Source organism: Molossus molossus, unplaced genomic scaffold, assembly GCF_014108415.1.
Source record: "Molossus molossus isolate mMolMol1 unplaced genomic scaffold, mMolMol1.p scaffold_m16_p_13, whole genome shotgun sequence".
Taxonomy (NCBI): Eukaryota; Metazoa; Chordata; class Mammalia; order Chiroptera; family Molossidae; genus Molossus; species Molossus molossus.
Window position 1 is genome coordinate 89,062,028 of NW_023425348.1, and position 19,366 is coordinate 89,081,393.

A 19,366-nucleotide genomic window follows, 5' to 3' on the forward strand; every position below is an offset into this window, starting at 1 on the left:
GCAGGCCTCTGGAAGGAGCAAGGTGTCCTGGGAGGCAGAGCTGGCCACCTGTGAAGTCACTCCCGCGACTCTGGCGAAGCAGCCGGCCTTCCTCCCGGCATCTAGGACAGACAGCAGGAGCCGCTTCCACGCTGCGGCACTCTGCAGACACTGACTTTTAGGGGTAGCATCAGCCACCTGCCACACGTGACTAGGAACAACCAGGCTGACTCAACAGAGCACAGAGGGTGATTAGGAGAAGGAACGGCAGGCCCAGCGGGCAGACCGGCTCAGGAAGTGGGGCCGGCGGGTCAGTGGCCGGGGGGGTCAGGGCGCGGATGGGCCGGCGAGGCACTCACCAGAACCACTTCAGAGCTGTGGGAGCTGAAGACTTCGTGTGTCCAGGTCTGGCCCGGCTCAGGGGAGCGGTCCCCCTTGCGGTGCAGCTTCAGACCCACCGTGTGGTGTCCCATGGTGCTCAGCAGCTGCGTCACCTCGCCTGACTGCAGGTTGTCAAAGTAGATGGTGGCACCCACAATCTGGTCCCCTGAGCAGGGAAGAACAAGAAGCAGGTCTCAGGGAAACAATACACAAATGCTGCACGCTCGGCACTCAAACTGACTTGTATTTAATGCATGTCACGCAAGGCCGGTGTGGTAATACCCACTGTACAGATGAGCAAACTGAGGCTTGGAGAAGTCAACTAATTTGCCCAAAGTGGCAAGAGCTCGTGAGTGGTGGAATCGAAACTGAGGACTGTGTCTCCATCACCACCCACATGACCGCCTCCCCAAGGACCATGAGTGAGTGGGCAAGGGAGGGTAGGGCTTGGGTACTGACCACCCTGATGGCACTGGGACCAGGCCTTCCACAGCCACATGCCCTCTTCTGCTTGCCCCTCCGCTTCCCCCACCCACCCCAACCCAGCACCCAGCCTGCACCTTGAGGTAACTCACCCTCCTTGACCACCCCAGTGCGGGCCGCAGGGGAATTCTGCATGACCTCCTGCACAAAGACGCCATCGTCCCTCTGGGCAATGGTGAGCCCGTGGGAGCCACTGCCCTGCCAGTTGGGCAGCAGCAGCTCCCGCGTTGTCTCCTCTTCCTTCTCCATCTGGAACAAGGGAAGGAAATGAGCCCAAGAGAGCGGAGCACCAGGCGCAGCAACGAGGGGATGAGAAGGCCGGGGACCGTTGGCCAGTGAACTCCCGGGGGTGGACCACCATCTCCAAGGTGCCTGCTTCGTCGGTGGCGATGCTCCAAGGTGCAGCAGACAGTATGGAAAGTGGACAGTGGAGCCCTGGCCGGTTGGCTCAGCAGTTGGAGCACCAGCTCCCAGAACAAGGGGTCATGGGTTTGATTCCCAGTCAAGGGCACATGCCTGGGTTGCGGGTTCGATCCCCCGCCCTGGTCGGAGTCATGCGGGAGGCAACCAACCAATGTGTCTCTCTCACGGCGACGTGTCTCTTGTTGTCTCCCTCCCTCCCTTTCGCTCTCTCTAAAAAAATCAATGGAAAAATATCCTCAGGTGAGGATTAACAAAAAATAAATAAAAAGAAAGTGGACAGTGGATGCAACCAGGCTTGGAGGTCCCCAGCCCCTTGTCGCTCTCACCCAAGCCCTGCCTCCCGATGCCACCCAGGGGTCTCCACCCTCCCCATCCCTTCACCTCCAGCTCTTTCATCAGCCTCCCTCCTACTGACCTTTCGCAGGACTCGGTTCAGGTGCCAATGCCTGCCAGGAGCCCGCCCCTCCTTCCTGTCCTCTCTTCAGTCTCTCTCGTGGGGAATCTCGGTCACACAGCCTAGGGAAAAGTTCACAATGATGCGCACACTCAACAACCACCGGCTCGAACCCCGACCAGTGGCCACACAAGCAACGGCTGGATGCTCCGCTCTCCAGGCCGGACCCAAACCCTGACCCTCGCTACTGCCATCAATTCCATTCAGACTCAGTCAAACGCTGGCTCCACACCCTCCCAGCCGGGTGGCCCTGTCCAAGTCACCTCCCTTCCCTGAACCTCCATTTCCTCATCTGTGAAAACGGAGATGAGAAAGGATCTGCGTGAGGACTGGAGGAGAGAGAGCACGCGTGAAACGCTCTCACGCACCGGACCCTCGAGCATACACAGCCCCATCAGTCTTTACACCAGCCTGAGGAGGGACATGTTACCACCCCCCCTTACAGGTGGCAAGACCGACGTTCACAGGCCGGTTTGCCCAGATCCGCAATGAGGAAGCAGTTCTGCATGGGCTCAGACCCCAATCTGCTCCCCTTTCCCTACACCCTTCACAGCAGGTCTGCAGTGTTACCGGGCGAGACCTCAGAGGACAGACACTCCTCATGTCTCCATCACTGGTGGCAACTGGCAGGCCTGCAAGCAAGGATGGTGGTGACAGTGACACTGGGTCACCCTGTCCTACTCAGTCCTCAGGACTAGGGTGACCCTCGCCAGCTGGGAGCCCCATGAGCCCCGTCACAGGCAGCAGCGGAACACAGGGAGCCCCAGCCCCCCAGGCGCTGGCCCTGGCCCAGGGGCTGGAGTCCAGCTGAGCCACCTCAGGGACGTGGTGAGTCAGGCCCATCTGGCTGCCCACGCTGGGCCCCGAGCCAGGCCCCCATAGGTGCTGGCTCTTAGGAACAAAGACACCCTCTGGCCACAGGATGAGCTGTCAGCAGGAGAGGTGCCCGGAGAAGACAGCAGGCAGGACCCTGGACACAGCCACAGTCGACAGTCACCCACACAAAATGGCAGCGGCAGCGTCACCCAGAAGCACATCTGTGAAACTGTGGGGGATGCTGTAAACCATGGGGCACCTCAACAGCACCCCGCCCTACAGCTGTTGACACGCAGGAACCAGTCAACCAATTGATAAAGGCGTGCAAGCTGGTGGCCTCCTGCAGGCCGGGTTCCGGGCCCTGCAGACCCGGGGAGGGCCAGGCGCTCAGCTGCACCCGCTGCACCGGCTGCACGGCCGCCGGCCGCCCTGGCTCTCCACCCTCTGAACGCGCCTGCACTCCGTGTGCCAGGCATGGGGGTTAGAAAACTGCGTTCCGGCTCCTGCCCGGGTATAAATCATGAGCAAGATGTGCTGGGTGTGATCAGTTTAGCCTCAGAATGTTCCAGAAAGCTTGGGAAATTTTAGGGGGGAACGAAGTACAAATGGAGTCTTGAAGTTGCTAGAGTTTGCCTCTGAGAAAGGGGATTATTCCGGGACGTTCTGGGCACTTGGCAGTTCCAAAGGCAGGCAGATCACAACCGGGGGGAAGACAGGCCCATGGGCCCCCAAGGGCCTGCCACCTGCACTCACACCTGCAGTGTGTGGCCAGGAGCAGCGTGCAGGGGGAGCGGCCGGCTGGCACAGGTGTGGGCTGGGGCCAGGCCCCCTCCCTTCCTGACTGGCAGAGGAGCCTGGGCAGTCACGCTGACCCTGCCCAACATGAAACAGCAGAGCTGGAACTTAAACTGTGCCTCCCCGGCCCTGCAGACAAGCACCGGGCAGGGCACGGAAAGAAGAAGCCTTCCAGCCTGCGGGCTTCTCAGATCTCTCAAGCCCTGCCACCCATCTTCCTCCTTGAGCGGGGCCCTTTCCTCAGACTAGCATCCTGGTGCTGAGCCAGCAGTGGGCGGGGGGGGGGAGCAAGCTCACCCTCGCCCACATCTCGGCCCCGCCCTCCCTCCTTCCCCAGTGAGTCACTGCGGCCACAACAGCTCCAAGCATGCTAAGGGTCACACCTAAAAACCAATCGACAAAGTGCTTCGCGGGCCAGACCCCTGGTGCCAGAGGGGCTGAGGCTCCAGGGAACACAGGCAGCTGGCTTCCCTGACAGCTCCTCAAAAGGAGTCCCAAGTAGATGGAGCCCCAGGGACAGAGTCCCTAGGAGCACAGCTGGGAGGCTCATGAGGAAGCTGCTACCTGCCTGGACCCAGGCTGCTGCTGAGGAGGGCCATCCAGAGTGGAGAAGAATCCACAGGCCATGAGAATGGGAGGCACTGGACCCAGGGCCACAGGTTAGCCTTGGCAGAGCACCTGCTGGCTTCCCGGCCAGGTGGAGCGGCCAACCACCCTGCCTGCTCTGGCTCAGCTGCCTCCCGGCACAGCCAGGAAGGACTCCCCTCTTCTCTCGTCTGATCTAGGCCATGCAGATGGCTAGACATGGGGGTGCTGACAGGGGATTCGAGGCCACCATGGCCAGGGCCCGATGTCTGCATTTGGGCTCCAGCCCTCAGTCTCTCCCACCCCTGGAGCCTACACCAAGCCCAGCTGGTCTTTCCTCCTCCCGCACAAGTCAAGGGCCAGGCCACCCGAAGCAGGGTCTCTGGTGCTATGGGGAATGCTGTACATTCAGCCAAGTGTCCTAAGCCTTTGGAGCCGTGCCGTCCAACATGTAGCTACGTGTAGCTATTACATTTAAATGAACTGAAATTAAAATTAAAATTTTGTTCACTGGCCTTGGCCAGGTAGCTCAGTTGGTTGGAGCATCATCCCGTGCACCCAAGGGTTGCAGGTTTGATTCCTGGTCAGGGCACATACCAAGGTTTCGGGTTTGATGGCCAGTTGGGACACATATATAAGAAGCAACTGCCCTGGCCGGTTTGGCTCAGCAGTTAGAGCATCAGCCTGCGGTCCAGGTTTGGTTCATGCTAAGGGCACGTACCTCGGTTGCAGTTTGTCCCCGGCCCTGGTTGGGTCGTGCAGGTGGCAACCACTCGATGTGTCCCTTTCACGTCGCGATGTCCCCCTCTCTCTCTCTCCCTCTCTCTCTCTCTCCCCCTCCCTCCCTCCCTCCCACTCTATCTGAACAAAAAATGGAAAAATGTCCTTGGGTGAGGATTAAAAACATAAAAATAATAAAGAAGCAACTGATCGATGTTTCTCTTTCTCTCTCTGTCTCTCTCTACCTCCCTTCCTTCCCCTCTAAAAACAATAAAATAAAATCAATAAAAACATCCTCAGGTGAAGATTAAAAAAAAAAAAGTTTTAATTTAGTTCGCCAGTTGCACTAGCCATGTTTCCAGAGCTCCAGGGCCGCACGTGGCCCCCACACTGGGCAGCTCAGGTAGAGAACATGCCGCCACTGCAGAGGTCACAGCACCGCCTGTTACTTACACAGGGGAAGGCGAGGGCCAGAGGTGAGAATGGGGAGTTGGCTCCCCAGAGCCCAGGCCTGTTAGCTACCTGCGCGTGCTCCCCCCGAGTCAGTGCCCTCGGTGAAGGGGCCAGCAGGGCTGGAGGGGACACCTCTAAGGCAGTGGGCTGCGTGGAGGGCAGAGAAGAGTGAGAGGCTGAGGCCACTCCAGCGGCAAGCGAGGCTGAGAGGACACACGTCTGAGACCGAGGGGCAGGGTGCAATGCAGGCCAGAAGCAGCCAGAAGAACAAGGCTGTCCTGTCCATTCAAAACCTCAAAGAGGGTGTGCAGAGCAGCCACCCACGATTGGGAGCAACACCTGGACAGATCCAGGAAGAAGAGTCCGTACCCTGAGCAGAGGGTTTCTGCCAGATGTGACCTCCAGAGGAGCATCCTCCCCCATTGTCCCCAGGGAACAGAGCCCCTTCTTCCCAAAAGCCAAGACAGCCAGGAAGGGGCCCAGCCTGACGCTGCAGCAATCAGACAGGCTTGCAGCCAGCACGAGGGTAGACACTGAGACGCACACACCCAGGGACGGGCCTGGGCCTCAGGGCCTCCATGCCCCACACCTGAAGACAAGACACCACCAGAGAAGCACAAGTTTGCACACACACTCAGCACCGGCCGGATACAAGAAGCGACACCCCGAGGGAGGGCGGGGCACTCCCACCCACAACAGAGAGGACACGGACGGCACAGCAGCACGCGTGGGTGAACCGACCACTGTATCCACGGGCCAGGGAGAAGCAGTCCCCACGCCGAGAAGAACGAAATGACTCACCAGCAGAGGTAGAGACGCCACCAGAGGGAAAGCCCCAAACACTTATAACCAGGATGAAGGGCTGGGATCTTCAAAGAAGAGAGAGACACGTCCCGAAGAGCAACCTCCTCTCGTAAAGACTCACCAGACATGGAAGAGGAGGAGAAAGCGCCACACGGAAGAAGGCCCGCAGGCTGGAGGAGGGTTCTGCGTGCCAGGCCCTCTGCTCCAGTTCCATGCCCGGGGTCTCATCTGATCCCCAAACAACTCTATGTGATTAAAAATTAATCTCCTTGTTTCGGAGATGCAGAAACAGGCCCTAGAGGTAGAGGACGTGCCCAAGTATGAGACAGGGTTGAAATGTAATCCTGGAGTCCCCTGACACCAAGGCCAATGGCCTTTACCCAGATCAGGGGACACAGGCACGAACACACACACAGGATGAGAAACCACAGAGATGGATGGGAGATACGCAGAACAGAGAAACCTGCACTGGAGTGAGAACCAGAGAGACACACCCACAGGAAGAGGGGCCTGGGCCTGGTGCAGCCTGGGGACAGCAAATCTGGAATGGTCAGCGTCTCAGGCATCCCAGAACCCAGGATCTGAGGGGTCTTTGGTTATGAGGTTTAGTGAAGCTGCCCAAAACCCAGCTCACCTGTAGACGCTCTTAGGCCCCAGGAAGTCAAGGCCAAGAGAATCATCCCCTTCTGGGGCTTGGCCAGCACAGGGCCCACAGAGCCAGGCACTGGGAGGACAAGGCACTCACTGAGAAATGGGAACAGCCACAGCAGGCCGACCCTCACCCCAGAGGAACAGGGAGAAACCCAGAGGTGATCTCTTCCGGGGCCTAAGCCTCCAAACGGACCTCCACGTATGCAGCTGCCAGACCTCTTTCGGGGGCGGGGGGAGGGGGTGGATCATACAAACCAGGCCCTATTCTTTTTTAAAATTTTTTTTCTTTATTGATGTTAGAGAGGAAGGGAGAAGGAGAGCGAGTTAGAAACACGGAGGAGAGAAAACATTGATTGGCCGCCTCTTACATGCCCCCCAACTGGGGATCAGGTCCACAACCTGGTCATGTGTCCTAACCAGGAACTGGCGACCTCCTGGTGCACGGGACAACACTCAACCACTGAGGCACACCGCCGGGTGAAATTAGGCCCTTGTCTAACTGGAGGAGACCTGCACGCTCATCTCCAGTCTAGGCTGGAAGCAAGAACTTTTACACACTCGGCTAATTCTCTGCGGTACACCCCAGGGGGCACTTTCAACTTGAATACGATGTGTCTTTGGGGGGGATGGAATTATCAGGGAGAATTAAACACCGGTGACGTGTCACTGGAGAGACATCAGTGAAAGACACACGAGGACGCACGCACACCCACGGACATGCTCATCAGTCCCATCCCCCATTCTTCTTATTTTTTATTGTTTTGTTAATCCTTACCCAAGGACATTTTTCCATTGATTTTTTTTTAAAAGTGGGAGGGGAGGGAGGGAAAGAGAGAGAGGAAAAAAGAAACATCCATGTGAGAGAGACACATCGATTGGTTGCCTCCCGCATGACCCTGACTTGGGCCAGGAATTAAACCCGAAACCCAGGTATGTGCCCTTGACCAAAAATCGAACCCATGACCCTTAGGTCCATGGGCCAACACTCTAACAGCCAGGGCCCATTCCCCATTCTTTTTTTTTTATCCTCACCTGAGGATATTTTTCCATTTTTTGTACAGATAGAGTGGGAGGGAGAGACAGGAAGGGAGAGAGAGAGAGAAACATCGACATGAAGGGACACATCGAGTGGCTGCCACCCGCAGGACCAACCAGGGCCGGGGACAAACTGCAACCGAAGTACGTGCCCTTAGCGGGAACCGAACCCGGGTCTCTCCGGACCGCAGGCCGACGCTCTAACCGCTGAGCCAAACTGGCCAGGGCCCATTCCCCATTCTTACCCACAGCCCCTGCCTTCACCAGATCACAGCAGACACCTGCCAGGGCAGGCCCAGGCCCTGCCCATCATGGAGGGCACCTATACCTATTAACTTGGTGCCCAGGGTCTCTGTCTCCCTCCAACTGTGTGCACCTGCCTATCCTGCTCCCACAACCACCAGGAAGAAGTTTTTCCAGCCTCATCACTCCAGCCCTCACCGTCATGCTAGTTTTCTGCACCTTGACTTCCAGGGCATCCCCCGCCCACCTCAGCCCACCGCCGCTTTCTGGGCTCTGCCCTGCTGCGTTCTCCACTCTGTCCCCTGGCCACTTCCCCAGCGAGCTCTGAAGCCCCCGAGTTCTCAGTTCTCACTCCCGTCGGGACGGGAGCTTCCCCGTTTCTCCCCTAACCAAGAGGGACTCTCCCTCTCCTTGTGACAGGGGGCTTGGGCACACTACATTCTCCAGCAGGAAGTCCCCACACCGGGCCACAGAGCCAGGGAAGAACAGGCTTTGACCCGATCTGCTGGGATTAAGACTCCGGCTCTGCAGGTGTCCCCCTCCACAGGGAGAGCGCTGAAGGACATGCCGGCTCTCCCTGGGGGGCAGATTACAGTTTGGATCTGCCCACCGGCCCTACCAGTGCCCTGACCACAGCACCCCACCAAGGCACAGCTCTCCACCCAGCGGTCAGGCCAAGCCAGTGCAGGGCACTTAGCTGCCAAAGAGCCGCCCCCAGCCCAGCCAGGACACGAAGCCCGGATCAGCTCCAGGCACTTCCCCTTCCCCTGGAACCTCCGCTCGGGGCCCCTGGGACAGGGCAGGATGCCCCTCCCTGACCGCCAGCGCAGCTTCACTAGGCTGGGCCTCACTCGCAGGACTGTCCTTGCCCTCCTGTGGGCCTCTGGACACAAACTCCAGGGTCCAGTCCTCACCCAGAGCCCCGCAGCCCCCGCGAGAGCTCCACCACCTGGGCAGTGCCACGGCCGCCCCTGCTCTGGAAGCCCCAGACATAAGCACTGATGACACACCCAGTCCCACGGTAATGAAAAGACCACCATGCACAGACGGACACTCTCACAATTAATAACACACACCTCGCCGCTGTGACACTAGCAGACACAGTGACCCGAGGCCACAGTGAAACATGGACGCCTGGACCCAGGACCTCCAGATACAACAGCCCACCCAGCCCCCTGATGGGAACATATATTCCTGCGGAGCCCTGCTGTGGCCCACCCACGAGCCCCCCGACACCCCACACACACTCAGACTCGAGGGAACTGTGCTTGCCTCCAGCAGGAGGGCTGGAGCCTAGGGGAACGTCAGCTCCCTGGGAGCCTGCGTGAAGCCATGGGGACAAAGAGAGCAGAAGGCACTAGACACTGGCTGCTGCAGCATTTTAAACCCTCTCCCGTGACCACCTCTACCACCTCCTTTCCACGTGGTCAGCCCAGCTACAGAGAGAGAAACTTGGGGGTGGCTGGGAGTGGTGGGGGAAGCCAGCAGGGGGAGAGCTCCTGTCAAGAGTCAGACTAGCTCTCCCAGTCTGTCCCTTTGTCTGTCCCCAGGCGGTTCCCAAGTTCTGAGGAAGGTGGTAGCCACACCCCAAGCCCCACACATCCCTCCACCCCCACAGCTTTGCCTCAACCCCTCAAACCAGCTCCTCAGGCTCTGGGCGCTGTGCTCTGCCAGGGCCAGCCAGCCAATTCTACGCTGAGCCAAAGAATCCAGACTGACAGTACTCGGGCACCTCCACCCACGGCCTCCCTGGGACGGAGGTGACCCTGGGGACCCCAGCTCATTCCCTGCCCTTGACTGACACAGGCCTCCTCCCTCACAGGTCTCCCACAGTTCACTCTCTCGTGTCCCACCCAGGGCCCTGGACCTCACCCCCAGAATCAAGTCTGGCTGGTGCAAGTCCTCACCTCTGTGGGGTTAGCTCTTCAGGGAGCTGCCCGACCAGGACCCTTGATCACTGCTGTGGGACTCCATACTGGCAGCACGAAGCCCTGAGTGACTTACGTAGCTCCCTGTGTGTCCTTGTTCTCTGACCAATACCCTGGGCATAACCTCTTAGGACAGGACTTTAGGGACACCCTCCAACCTCCATCTCCAACAGCCCAGGCCCTGCATCCTCGCCAGCCCGGCACTCATGGTCCCAGGTCCTCTCCCTCCCTCCCTCATTCCACAGCTCACAGCAAGGAGATACCCCCGAAACCTGGGGCTCCCTCTAGTCCCCACTGCACACTCACCTCCCACATGCCGGCCCAGCCCACCATCCCGGTGTGGGGAGAAGGAAGCTTCCCCATTCAGCTTCAGAAAGGAAGTGAGTGCCACACCCTGCCCCAGGGGCTTCCCTCACGCGGGGACGGGAAAGACGCGGCGTGAAAGCAGAATCTACCCCCTAATTTAGACCCAGCAGAGGTGTTGAGGCCCTAAAATGTCTTCCAAGCAACTTCAATCTCTCCCCGCCCCCCAAGCCCATGCCTTCACCTATCACAACAGCCCCCCTCCCCCACAGCACTGCATCCCCCCAAATCAACCCAACCCTTATCATGTGCTAGGCTGCGTTAGGAGGGACATGTGATTTTTGCAGTTGGAGGCTGGATTCTAATACAGGAAACTTTCCAAACCAATTACTGGGTGCCCAGTGCTGTCCTGGGGACACAGAGGTAAAAATATGGGTCCCTTCCCCCACACCCTCGAAACTCCAGGTCACTCTCTAAGGACCCCTCTGCCATGGACCCTGCCTTTCCACAAATCCACTCCACAGAGCAGGGCATTCAGTAGCCACTGCAGGCTCCCTGGGGACACCTCCGCACCACCTCTGGTGGCCACACCCAGTGAAAGGCTCGAGCACGCACGACGCACACAATTCTCTGCGGCCACATCAAGTAGAGGCACCAGAGCCCTCACGCACCTGGTGCTCCCGCCCAGTTGGAGCTGTGAGATGTCCTCCTATCTGCCCACTCCGCTCCCCTCCCACGCAGGGGGCACTGTCAGCCTTGCTCAGACCCGACGTGTCCCTCCAGGCCAGCGTCGCCTAGGGGCTGCGCCCCCACAATCCCTCGGCCCTGGCGCTGCAGGGGGCACCCAGCCCGGCCAGGGGAGGACCAGGCCCCTGCACACTGCACACACTCTCCCCGCATGGGCAAGCCTTACATAACACAGTTCGAACACACCCTAAGCACACTGCCTTTCCAACTCCAAGGCAGGACCTGGCCCCCGGGCGCTCTCCTGGAGCGCACCGCCTAGGTGCAGTGTTGCAAAGAGCGCAGCTCAGCCCTGCTCCTCCGGCTCCGGCCCCCAACTCCCACACACAGCCCCTTCCCCCTCCCCTCTGCCCCTCACCACTCCTCCCGAGTTCTGGTTTGAATTAGTCACCGGCTCCAACCACCACATTCCTCAGGCTGCTGGCGCCAATCCAGGCGCTGGGGCGGGGGCCATCCCGCCCGGACGGGTTTGGGAGTGGGTTGGGGGAAAGAGCACCGCCTCCGGAGGGGAAGGGGCGGTCCCAAGGGATGTGCGGCAGCCCAGGCCCCCTCTCCGCCCACCCCAGTGCAGGAATCTCCCTAATTATGTCCCCCACCCCCACTCCCACCGGTCCGCTGGGAGGCGCGCTGCAAACTTCCAGGCTCCACGGCCCTAGAAGAAGAAGGGAGCAGAGAACACGGAGGTGCAAGACTAGGGTGGGGCAACAGGAGGGAGGCTGGGGGGACACCCAGGAGCAAGAGACGGAGAGGCGGGTGGTACAGAATTGGGTGGGGCCCAGAGGACTCGGGACTCGAAGTCCGGGGCGGAGGTGTGGAGAGAGGGGAGGGACAGCTGAGGGTCGCACGGCGCAGTGCCCAGAGGGGCCAAGGGGCCAAGGGGCCGCGGCGACGATCTCGGAAACTTCTCCCGTAAACAGAATAGGACCGGAGCAGCGCGCTGAGCCACCGCCCCTTGGAAAGGGAGGGGGTGGGACGGGGCCGGGGCCACCAGGCCAGGAACGCCGAGCCCTGCCGTGCATTAGGGCCAACAATCAGCCCTCGAGAGAAATATGGACTGGAGCAAAGCACGCTTTGGAACGACTTTCCAACTTTGCCCAACTTGCACCCCAACTCCGGAGCCAGAGCTCGACTCCCAGGGCGTGACGCGCCGCTTCCCTGCACGGCCCCGGGGCTGCCTAGCTTGTTCCAAACTGTTTGAATCCTCACAGTGACACCCACCAGAGCGCCTCGCCCGAGCCCAGCACACCACCTCCCCTCCCGTGTTCCGGTGTCCAGTTTCCGGACCGCGCCTCAGCGCGCCTGGCCCCTACCTGCGCGCTCAGCCCCGGGGCACAGCCATGGCCCGCGCGGGGCCGCGGTCGGGGTGCTGCGGCAGCTGCAGGCGTCGAGCCCCAGGCGGGGCGGGTCCGGCAGGGCGGGTGGTGCAGTCCCCGCGGCAGAGCTGCTCCGAGTGGCCGGGCCCCCGTGCGGGGAGGCGGCTCTTGTAACTCCGGCTGGGGCGGGCGGGTCTGCCCTGAGCTGTGGGGAGAGGGCGGGGCCGGGCGGGGCCGGAGTGGGGTTGGGACCAGCGAACGAGGCCGACTCTGGAGGGACCCGGGAGCGGGCTGCCGGAGGGGGGTGGGGGGAGTGGAGGGGAGAGACCAGGGGACAAGGGGGCACGCGTGTCCAAGGTGCTGCCTTCCCCCGCCCCCATCCACTGTCCCCTGTCCTGGTCCGGGCCTGTGTCTACTACCAACGTACGCAGTGTGTGGCTTCACCCGCAAGAAACCCGTCGCGGCTCCCCGAGGCTCATCTACCCAGATGGAACTGGGAAGCAGAACATTTTCCAGGAAGGATCATGGGGTTCAGAAAGCGGTTGGGGGGCTTGGGAGATTCAGCTGCAACCTCCAGCCTGACACTGACCTTTTGAGTTTTTTTTCTCAACACAGGCAACTGTACTTTAAATCCTAGGCCTCGGGGTCTCCTCATTTGGTTCCCAAGCTCCGTGCACTCGCTCCCATTTCTCGCGTCCCTCTTTCTGGGGACCCCTCAGCCCCTCCCCAATAGAACCGGTCTGGAGCCAGGGTCACCAGTTCCTCTCCACTGCTGCGGGGACACCGGAGTTAAGGCCTGCAACCCTCGGAGCAGCAGCCCGGCTGCCCACCTTTCGCCAGACTCCCTGAGAAGCCGAGCTCCCGCAAGTCCCCTACCTGCGCATTCCTTCTCGGATCCCCTCTCCCAGCCCCTCCCCCACCTCCCACTTGCACGACGCTTTGTTTCCAAATTTACAGCCATTTCCCACAGCCACTTCCAACTGCATGGAGATTTTATTAAATGCTTAATGATGGGGTGTAGAACCCTTCTGACTACACACACCCCCTTCCACACCCCTTTTTTCTTCTCCCCCTTGAATCCTCTATTCTCCATCCTCGGTGGCTAGCCACGGCCCACATCGAGCCAGCTTTCCTTCCTCCCCAGATGCTTTGGAAAGGAGACCCCAGGCTGGGGACCTGAGAAGACTCGGCCTGGGCAGGAGTGGCCTCCTTGCTGCAAGATCATGAGTGGGCTGGGGCTGAGACCAGAGGCCCTGTCCTCTGAAATGGCAAACATGTTTACCGGCTAAAAATACCCAGCAGCCAACTCTGCTGCCAGCCCTGGGGGCTGTGTCCCAGGTCCAGTTACCCACACAGGGTACAGGCCATGGGGGAGGGAAGAGACAGCAAAAGGAGACACAGACATGTAGACACGCATATAATGGGCACAGAAAGGTGGAGACACAGGTGTAGACATTCAGACAGGCGTAGACATGCAAAGGCACATAGAGAAAGCAGAGAATTGGGCACCAGCATTTTCTCTCCTCTCTATCTCTCTCTCTCTCTCTCTGACAAACATACCCAGATAGTGACTCAAATCCACAGCAGAGGCAACCCCACCACACACATCGCGAGCACACAGTATAGACCAGGCTTTCCGAAGAATCTCCTTCATTTTGTTCTGCACCTTTCCTAGCACCTACCTTATGTAAAGAAAGAAACTAGACTTTTCGATTATAGAATCTTTTTTAAAAATGAAAACCAAGAGCTAATTATTTTCTTTACCCATGGCTTTCAGATTTTTATTTCCTTTAACATTTATTCAGCATTTTATTTATTTTTTAACTTTTTTTTCTTTATTGATTTTAGAGAGAGAGGAAGGAAGAGGGAGAGATAGATAGAAACATCGATGAGAGAGAACATCAGTTGGCGGCCTCCTGCACGCCCCATACTGGGGATCTGGTCCACCACCTGGGCATGTGCCCTGACCAGGAATCCAACCTGTGACCTCTTGGTGCATGGGTGGATGCTCAACCACTGAGCCACACCAGCGGGGCTATTCAGGATTTTAAATATGGGCCAAGAATACAAAGTGGCCTGTAATGCTACATGTCAATTGGCTAATCCTTGTTGACATATTTTAAATAAAATCAATACCTCCATATCCTGAAGAATGTAAACGATGCAGAAAGGTGGAACGATACAGTCTCCCTCCTCCCCTACCCAGTCCCTGTCCTGAAGTAACCACTGTGAGCTGTTTATCAAAGGATTTTTAACTTTATGAATCATTTGCTTCCTTGAAAGTGCAAGTTTCCTCAGTACATAGAAAAAACGGGAGCTGCTTTACACCTAGGTTTTCAGAAAGAGTTATGATGTGACATATGCCACAGAGACATTGGGTATCTGCAAAAAAAGGCTATGGGAGTTGGCAGGAGGGGCTGGAGCAGGAAAGGAAGCGAGGGGAGGGTGTGGATGCTGCACCCTCACCTCAGCTTAGGGGCCCCAGGGAGTGAAAGAGCAGGGGCTAGTGTCCTGGGCTCAGAGCCAACTTTTCTGCTCCATTGTTTGTTCTGGCCACCCTCTTGATCAACAGGGAAGAAGGCAGGACAGGCTGGTTTTTGGAGCAGCCACAAAGCAGTGATTACTGTCCAGGTACTTCATTCATTCAGGGATACTTCTGCTGGAGTGGGGTGGGGGGTTCCTTGGGACTGGCTCTTACCCCTTCTAGGCTAGAAGGTAGAGAGGTGGAACCAAGACTCTGTCCCCTAAGGAACCATGATCCTGTCTGCTGCATCCAGAGCTGGGGTTTCCTAGGTTAGCCTATTAAATGGCCCAGGTGAAGGGAACATTTTCAACAGCTTGGTTTTTTGGGTTGTTTTGTTTTACTCAACAGTTTTCAATGATGGAATTGAAGACACATACTTGGAAATTTCTGTCACCCCTCTTCTGCCATAGCCCCTCACTCCTCACCCCCTAACCTACCTGCAGGGTGATTGTGTCTGACACTGCACAGGCACTTGCATGTATTAGCTCATTTAATCTTCACACGGTCTGGGAGGAAATGGTCTCAGAGAGGGTTAGTGATTCACCTGAAGTCACACAGCCCTCAGAAGCAGGAGTCAAAGCTCCCTCTAGTATCTAAGCTCCAGGGCTATCTTGTTCTCTGTGGTATGCCTGTGCCTGAGCAGTGGCTGGTATGTAGCAATCACTCAAGTACACATTGCTGTCACTCAAGTACACACTGCTGTCACTCAAGTACACACTGCTGAATGAATGAAGGAAGGAATGAACTACCGGTGTAACTGGCCTCAAAGCCCTTGTTCTTTTCACAACAGTGCCTTGCACCCCACCCTTCCCCTCACTCTCAGCTCCCCATCCCCAGCAACCCCCCCCCCCTACACCTGTAGACTTTCATGCAGCTGCACAAACATTTACTGTGTCCAACACGGCCAGGTGCCGGGGTGCTGGTGGTGCTACAGGTGGTAGAGAACTTGACAAGATGGAGGCTCTGCCCTCCAGGTCCTCAGTCCAGAAGGAAATGTGCTCTGATCTCCCCTTACCTTGTACTCTGAGCTCCTTGCAGGTCCTATGCTTTGGGGAAACTGGATGTTATCTTTTCTGCCAGGTCATGTCCACAGCCATCCACCCCCCCACCCCCCACCCCACACACAATTTTTTAGTTATAATTTGCCCTCTTGGTCCCAACATTGCAAAAAAACTGTCAGGTTCCAGATTTCTCAGTCAAAATAAAGGCTATCCAGGAATCAGGAAGGACATGGGCCTGCTGCTGGCACTCCCCCTCCCCCATCCGAGGCAAAGTCCCACGCCACAGCTCTGCAGACTCCCTGGCAGAGCCTGGTGAGTTCCAGGACTTGTCATCGCTGGGATACCCCAGCTTCCTCACGAGGGCCGCTCCCTCCGGGGTTCCCTGATCTGTACTGTAGTGTCTGAACTTGGACTCCTGTTGCCCAGCAACTTGCCTCTGTTTTGTTCTTATTATGCCTGTTTCCATAGCAACCACAAAGGGGCGCTCTGTGGGCAGGCCCCTGGCCAGGGGATTCCCCTTCCCCTCCCTTCTCACCGCACTCCCCTTCTTTGAAATCCGTGTATTACAGAGAAGCTAAGATGCCCACAGCTCAGAAAGCAATCCTAGGTTTTAAACTTTGATCCAAGAAAGGAAGTGGAGTGTGCAATCTGTTGGAAATCTCTGAAAAGGGACGTTACCCGCCATAAGGGCGCTTTGGCGTGTCAATCTTAGAAGCAGAGAAATGACCGTCTTTGAGCCATGTGAGACCAGTCGCCCCGGAACCCACCTCCACCCCAGACCGGTCCAGAGGTTGGCATCCCTGCCAAACACGGGGCCTTGCTCCATTCACGTCCATGGCTTCCTGATCTGTCATCTTCCCGGCTGAACTGGGAATCCACTGGGTGATTCTGGGATCCAGACATTATTTCCTAAGCAATGCTCAAACCCCAAACTCCTGATCCAGATTCAAAATCTGAAGCCAGGTGAAATCTCCTCCAGCTCAGTTAAAATCCCAGCCTGTATTTAAGGCTCAGGCTTCAAATGAGGAGTCCTTGAGTCCCTCAGACAGCCGGGCAGGAGGCGGCAGGCAGCTCCTCACTACACTCCGTCCTAACAGATCTTCACCCAAGCAGAACCCAAGTCTCAGCTGATTAGAAAACAGGAGGCAAGACACAAGGCTGTGGGTACAGACACTGGGAGAAAAGGGGGCAAAGGAAGACCGTCAGGGCAAGAGCGAGAGCAAGAGAACGGAAGTGGGCAGGGGGAGCAGGGCAGGTAGCCACCCTGGGCACAGTTGGATTCCAAGCAGCAGCGAGAGGCCGCCTAGAGGCTGGTGAGCTGTGGGTGAGGGGATGCTGCCGGAGCAAGAAGAGAATAGGAAATGTGGCCCCGGGATTAAGGAAAAGAAGTAGCAAGACGTGATTGAATAAGGCTGTGTGAGGATGGAGGGAGGGAGAGGGAGTAAAAGGAAGAGCTCAGAACTGGGCTGGGGACTGGGCCGACTGACTTGTAAACAGGAGCCGAGGGAGGGAGCTGGAATGGTCGGAGCAGCCAACGCCCCGCCAGCTCCCTCCCCAGCAGGGCGCAGGGCGCAGGGAGCAGGGTGGGAGGGGCCCAGAGAGGGGAACACCAGCCTCCTCTCCCCTTTTCTGAAATCTGTCTTTCTCCCATCCTTTCCAACTTCCTCTGCCTTTCCCCCAGTTCCCTGGGGAAAGGGAGACTGGCCCAGGCTTCCCTCCGTTCCCTGCTTACGCTTTCCAAGTCTGGTTTAAGGAAATCAGGCTGAGCAGGGAAGGAAGGGCCTAGGCTGCCCAGAGCCTGAGTCACCACATAGTTGAGGTTCCTGTTACTGGAAGCCCAGCCTCTTCTACACCCTGTGCCCTCTGCCCGCCCAGCCCCAGGACTTGGATCCCTAGGGCTGACCCTGCCCCGGACTTGCTCTACTTCCACACTTCTTACCCCATCACAACTGCCTCCGATACCACCCTCTCTCTGCTGCCAATACCTCCGGTGTTTGGTCCACCACGCTCACCCTCAGCCTTTGAGGCAAGCATCCTCCTACTCTTAGGAGCAAAAGTGACTCAGTGTGGCTGCAGGAACTGTGCAAAGACTAGCATGTGCCCTTGATAAGTCACTTCCCCTCTCTGGGCTCCAGTTCCCTCATGGGGAGCAGACGGCACGACTGGCGGTCCCGCATAAGGTACATTCTGTGAGTGTGAGTCAAAGAGGGACAGTTACTACAGAGAGTGGGATAAAAGGGGTGTGTTTGCTAACCCTGTGCTAACAGTGGGAGTGGGTGGAGCAGGGCACAGGCTCTGGCACCACAGGGCAGCCAACACCTTAGGCAACTTGGTGACTCAGGTCCCATATAGAGGCCCCCTGGCAGGAAAGCACCCTGTGGCCTTGTGTGAGTCAAGGGAAATGTGGATGTCCCTGAGGAAGGACTGGCCCGGGTTCGCCGTCACAAACTTTCCCCCACACCTCGAGAGCGGCCAAGCCCCTGCAGCCCACTTCTTTTGATGGGCATCCCAAGCTCATCACACGGCCTCCCGGCCGCTCGGCTGCGCCCATCCCGCCCATCCGCCTAGCCTGGCTCTGCAAGCCCCTGCTCTCAGCACTCCCTCCAGAGCCTTCCCCTTCTCCACGGCTCCCTGCCCTGCCAAGTCCCCTCGGTTAGCCCTTGGCTCTGCCATCCTCTCTATCCACGTCCTGGCAGAGCCAGCCAGATGATTGCAAAAGGGCTGAGCCAGCGGGAGTGGCCCTCACATGACAGCTGCTCCTGCTGCGAGGGGAGGGGGCAGCTGAAACTAGAGGGAGGCACATTCCTGGGAGATCCGATCAGAAATAGCCCCAAACCCTGACGGTCCATCCAGCCCCTGCTCTGCGTGCCCAGCCCATTGTGTAAACAAGGTAAAGCCGGCGGCTCCCTTCGGAATCCCGGGGAAACCGGGAAACAAAGGTGGGCGGGGCTACAAGAGGGGAGGGGGTGACAAGAATGAAAAGAACCCAGGAACATCTAAGGTCATCAAAGACATCTACCACTGATTCAGTCCGATCTGCTCAAGGAACATTCCATCTCAGGAGAGGCTCAAGCAGAGTGCGACTCTCCAGTAACTGCCATTATCCCGCACTCCACCCATCCCTTGGGTGCTGAGGCACTGGGACACCCCAGCAATTCCACTGGAGTAAACCGGCAGCCTCCTCCGGGAGCCATGCCAGCCTGATTAGAGCAAACAGACAAGAGCAGGTGGCATAGTTTCTCTAACCTTTCAGGAGTGCCAATATTTTAGTTTCATAGCGTTAGGGGACTAGAGAAAGGGTGGGCACCCCAGAATGACATTAAAATAGGCAGGACCAAAGCAAGTTGGGGAAGTTATGGTACCCTAGAGGTACTGCCAGGGGGGGAGCTGGGGAAGCCACAGCCACCCAGCAGAACGCATTTGATGTTGGAGGGACCAAGTTTCGGTTGCCATGAAAACCACAGTATTAATTTCAGAAACAACTGGGTGTAGCCTCCAAAGCACTTCATTCCTCTCCCTTCGACATTCTGGGCCTCCCCCACCTCTCAAAGGGGGAAGTGGCACTTTGGGGCCTGCAGGCAGCTGGTGGGCCGGGTCTGACCCAGTGATAGTAGCAGCTGCCCAGCTGCAGCTCAAAGCAGAACATGAACGAAAGGACGATCTAGGTCTTTCTTGGAAGAACTTTAAAGGCTTTTGACTTTGTAAGTGACTCGAGCCAGAAGCGCCAACAA

The 19,366-nt window shown here is 57.8% G+C and overlaps 1 protein-coding gene across 4 annotated transcripts in view; it reads right to left on the reverse strand.

Moving 5' to 3' along the window:
- Window positions 1-12,163, reverse strand: part of AHNAK (AHNAK nucleoprotein) — a 30,014-nt gene extending 17,851 nt beyond the window's left edge. For 3 of the 4 annotated variants that reach the window (XM_036258128.1, XM_036258127.1, XM_036258125.1), the window contains exons 1-4: window positions 12,108-12,163; window positions 1,682-1,782; window positions 936-1,092; window positions 339-526 (exon numbers count right to left, since the gene is read on the reverse strand). In XM_036258128.1, the coding sequence (XP_036114021.1) occupies window positions 339-526; window positions 936-1,092 (345 nt within the window). In that variant the 5' untranslated portion in view covers window positions 1,682-1,782; window positions 12,108-12,163. Of the gene's footprint in view, window positions 1-338; window positions 527-935; window positions 1,093-1,681; window positions 1,783-5,890; window positions 5,987-12,107 lie in introns of those variants that run through there. The other variant, XM_036258126.1, reaches the window with a different exon arrangement.
- Between the last annotated feature and the right edge of the window lie 7,203 nt (window positions 12,164-19,366).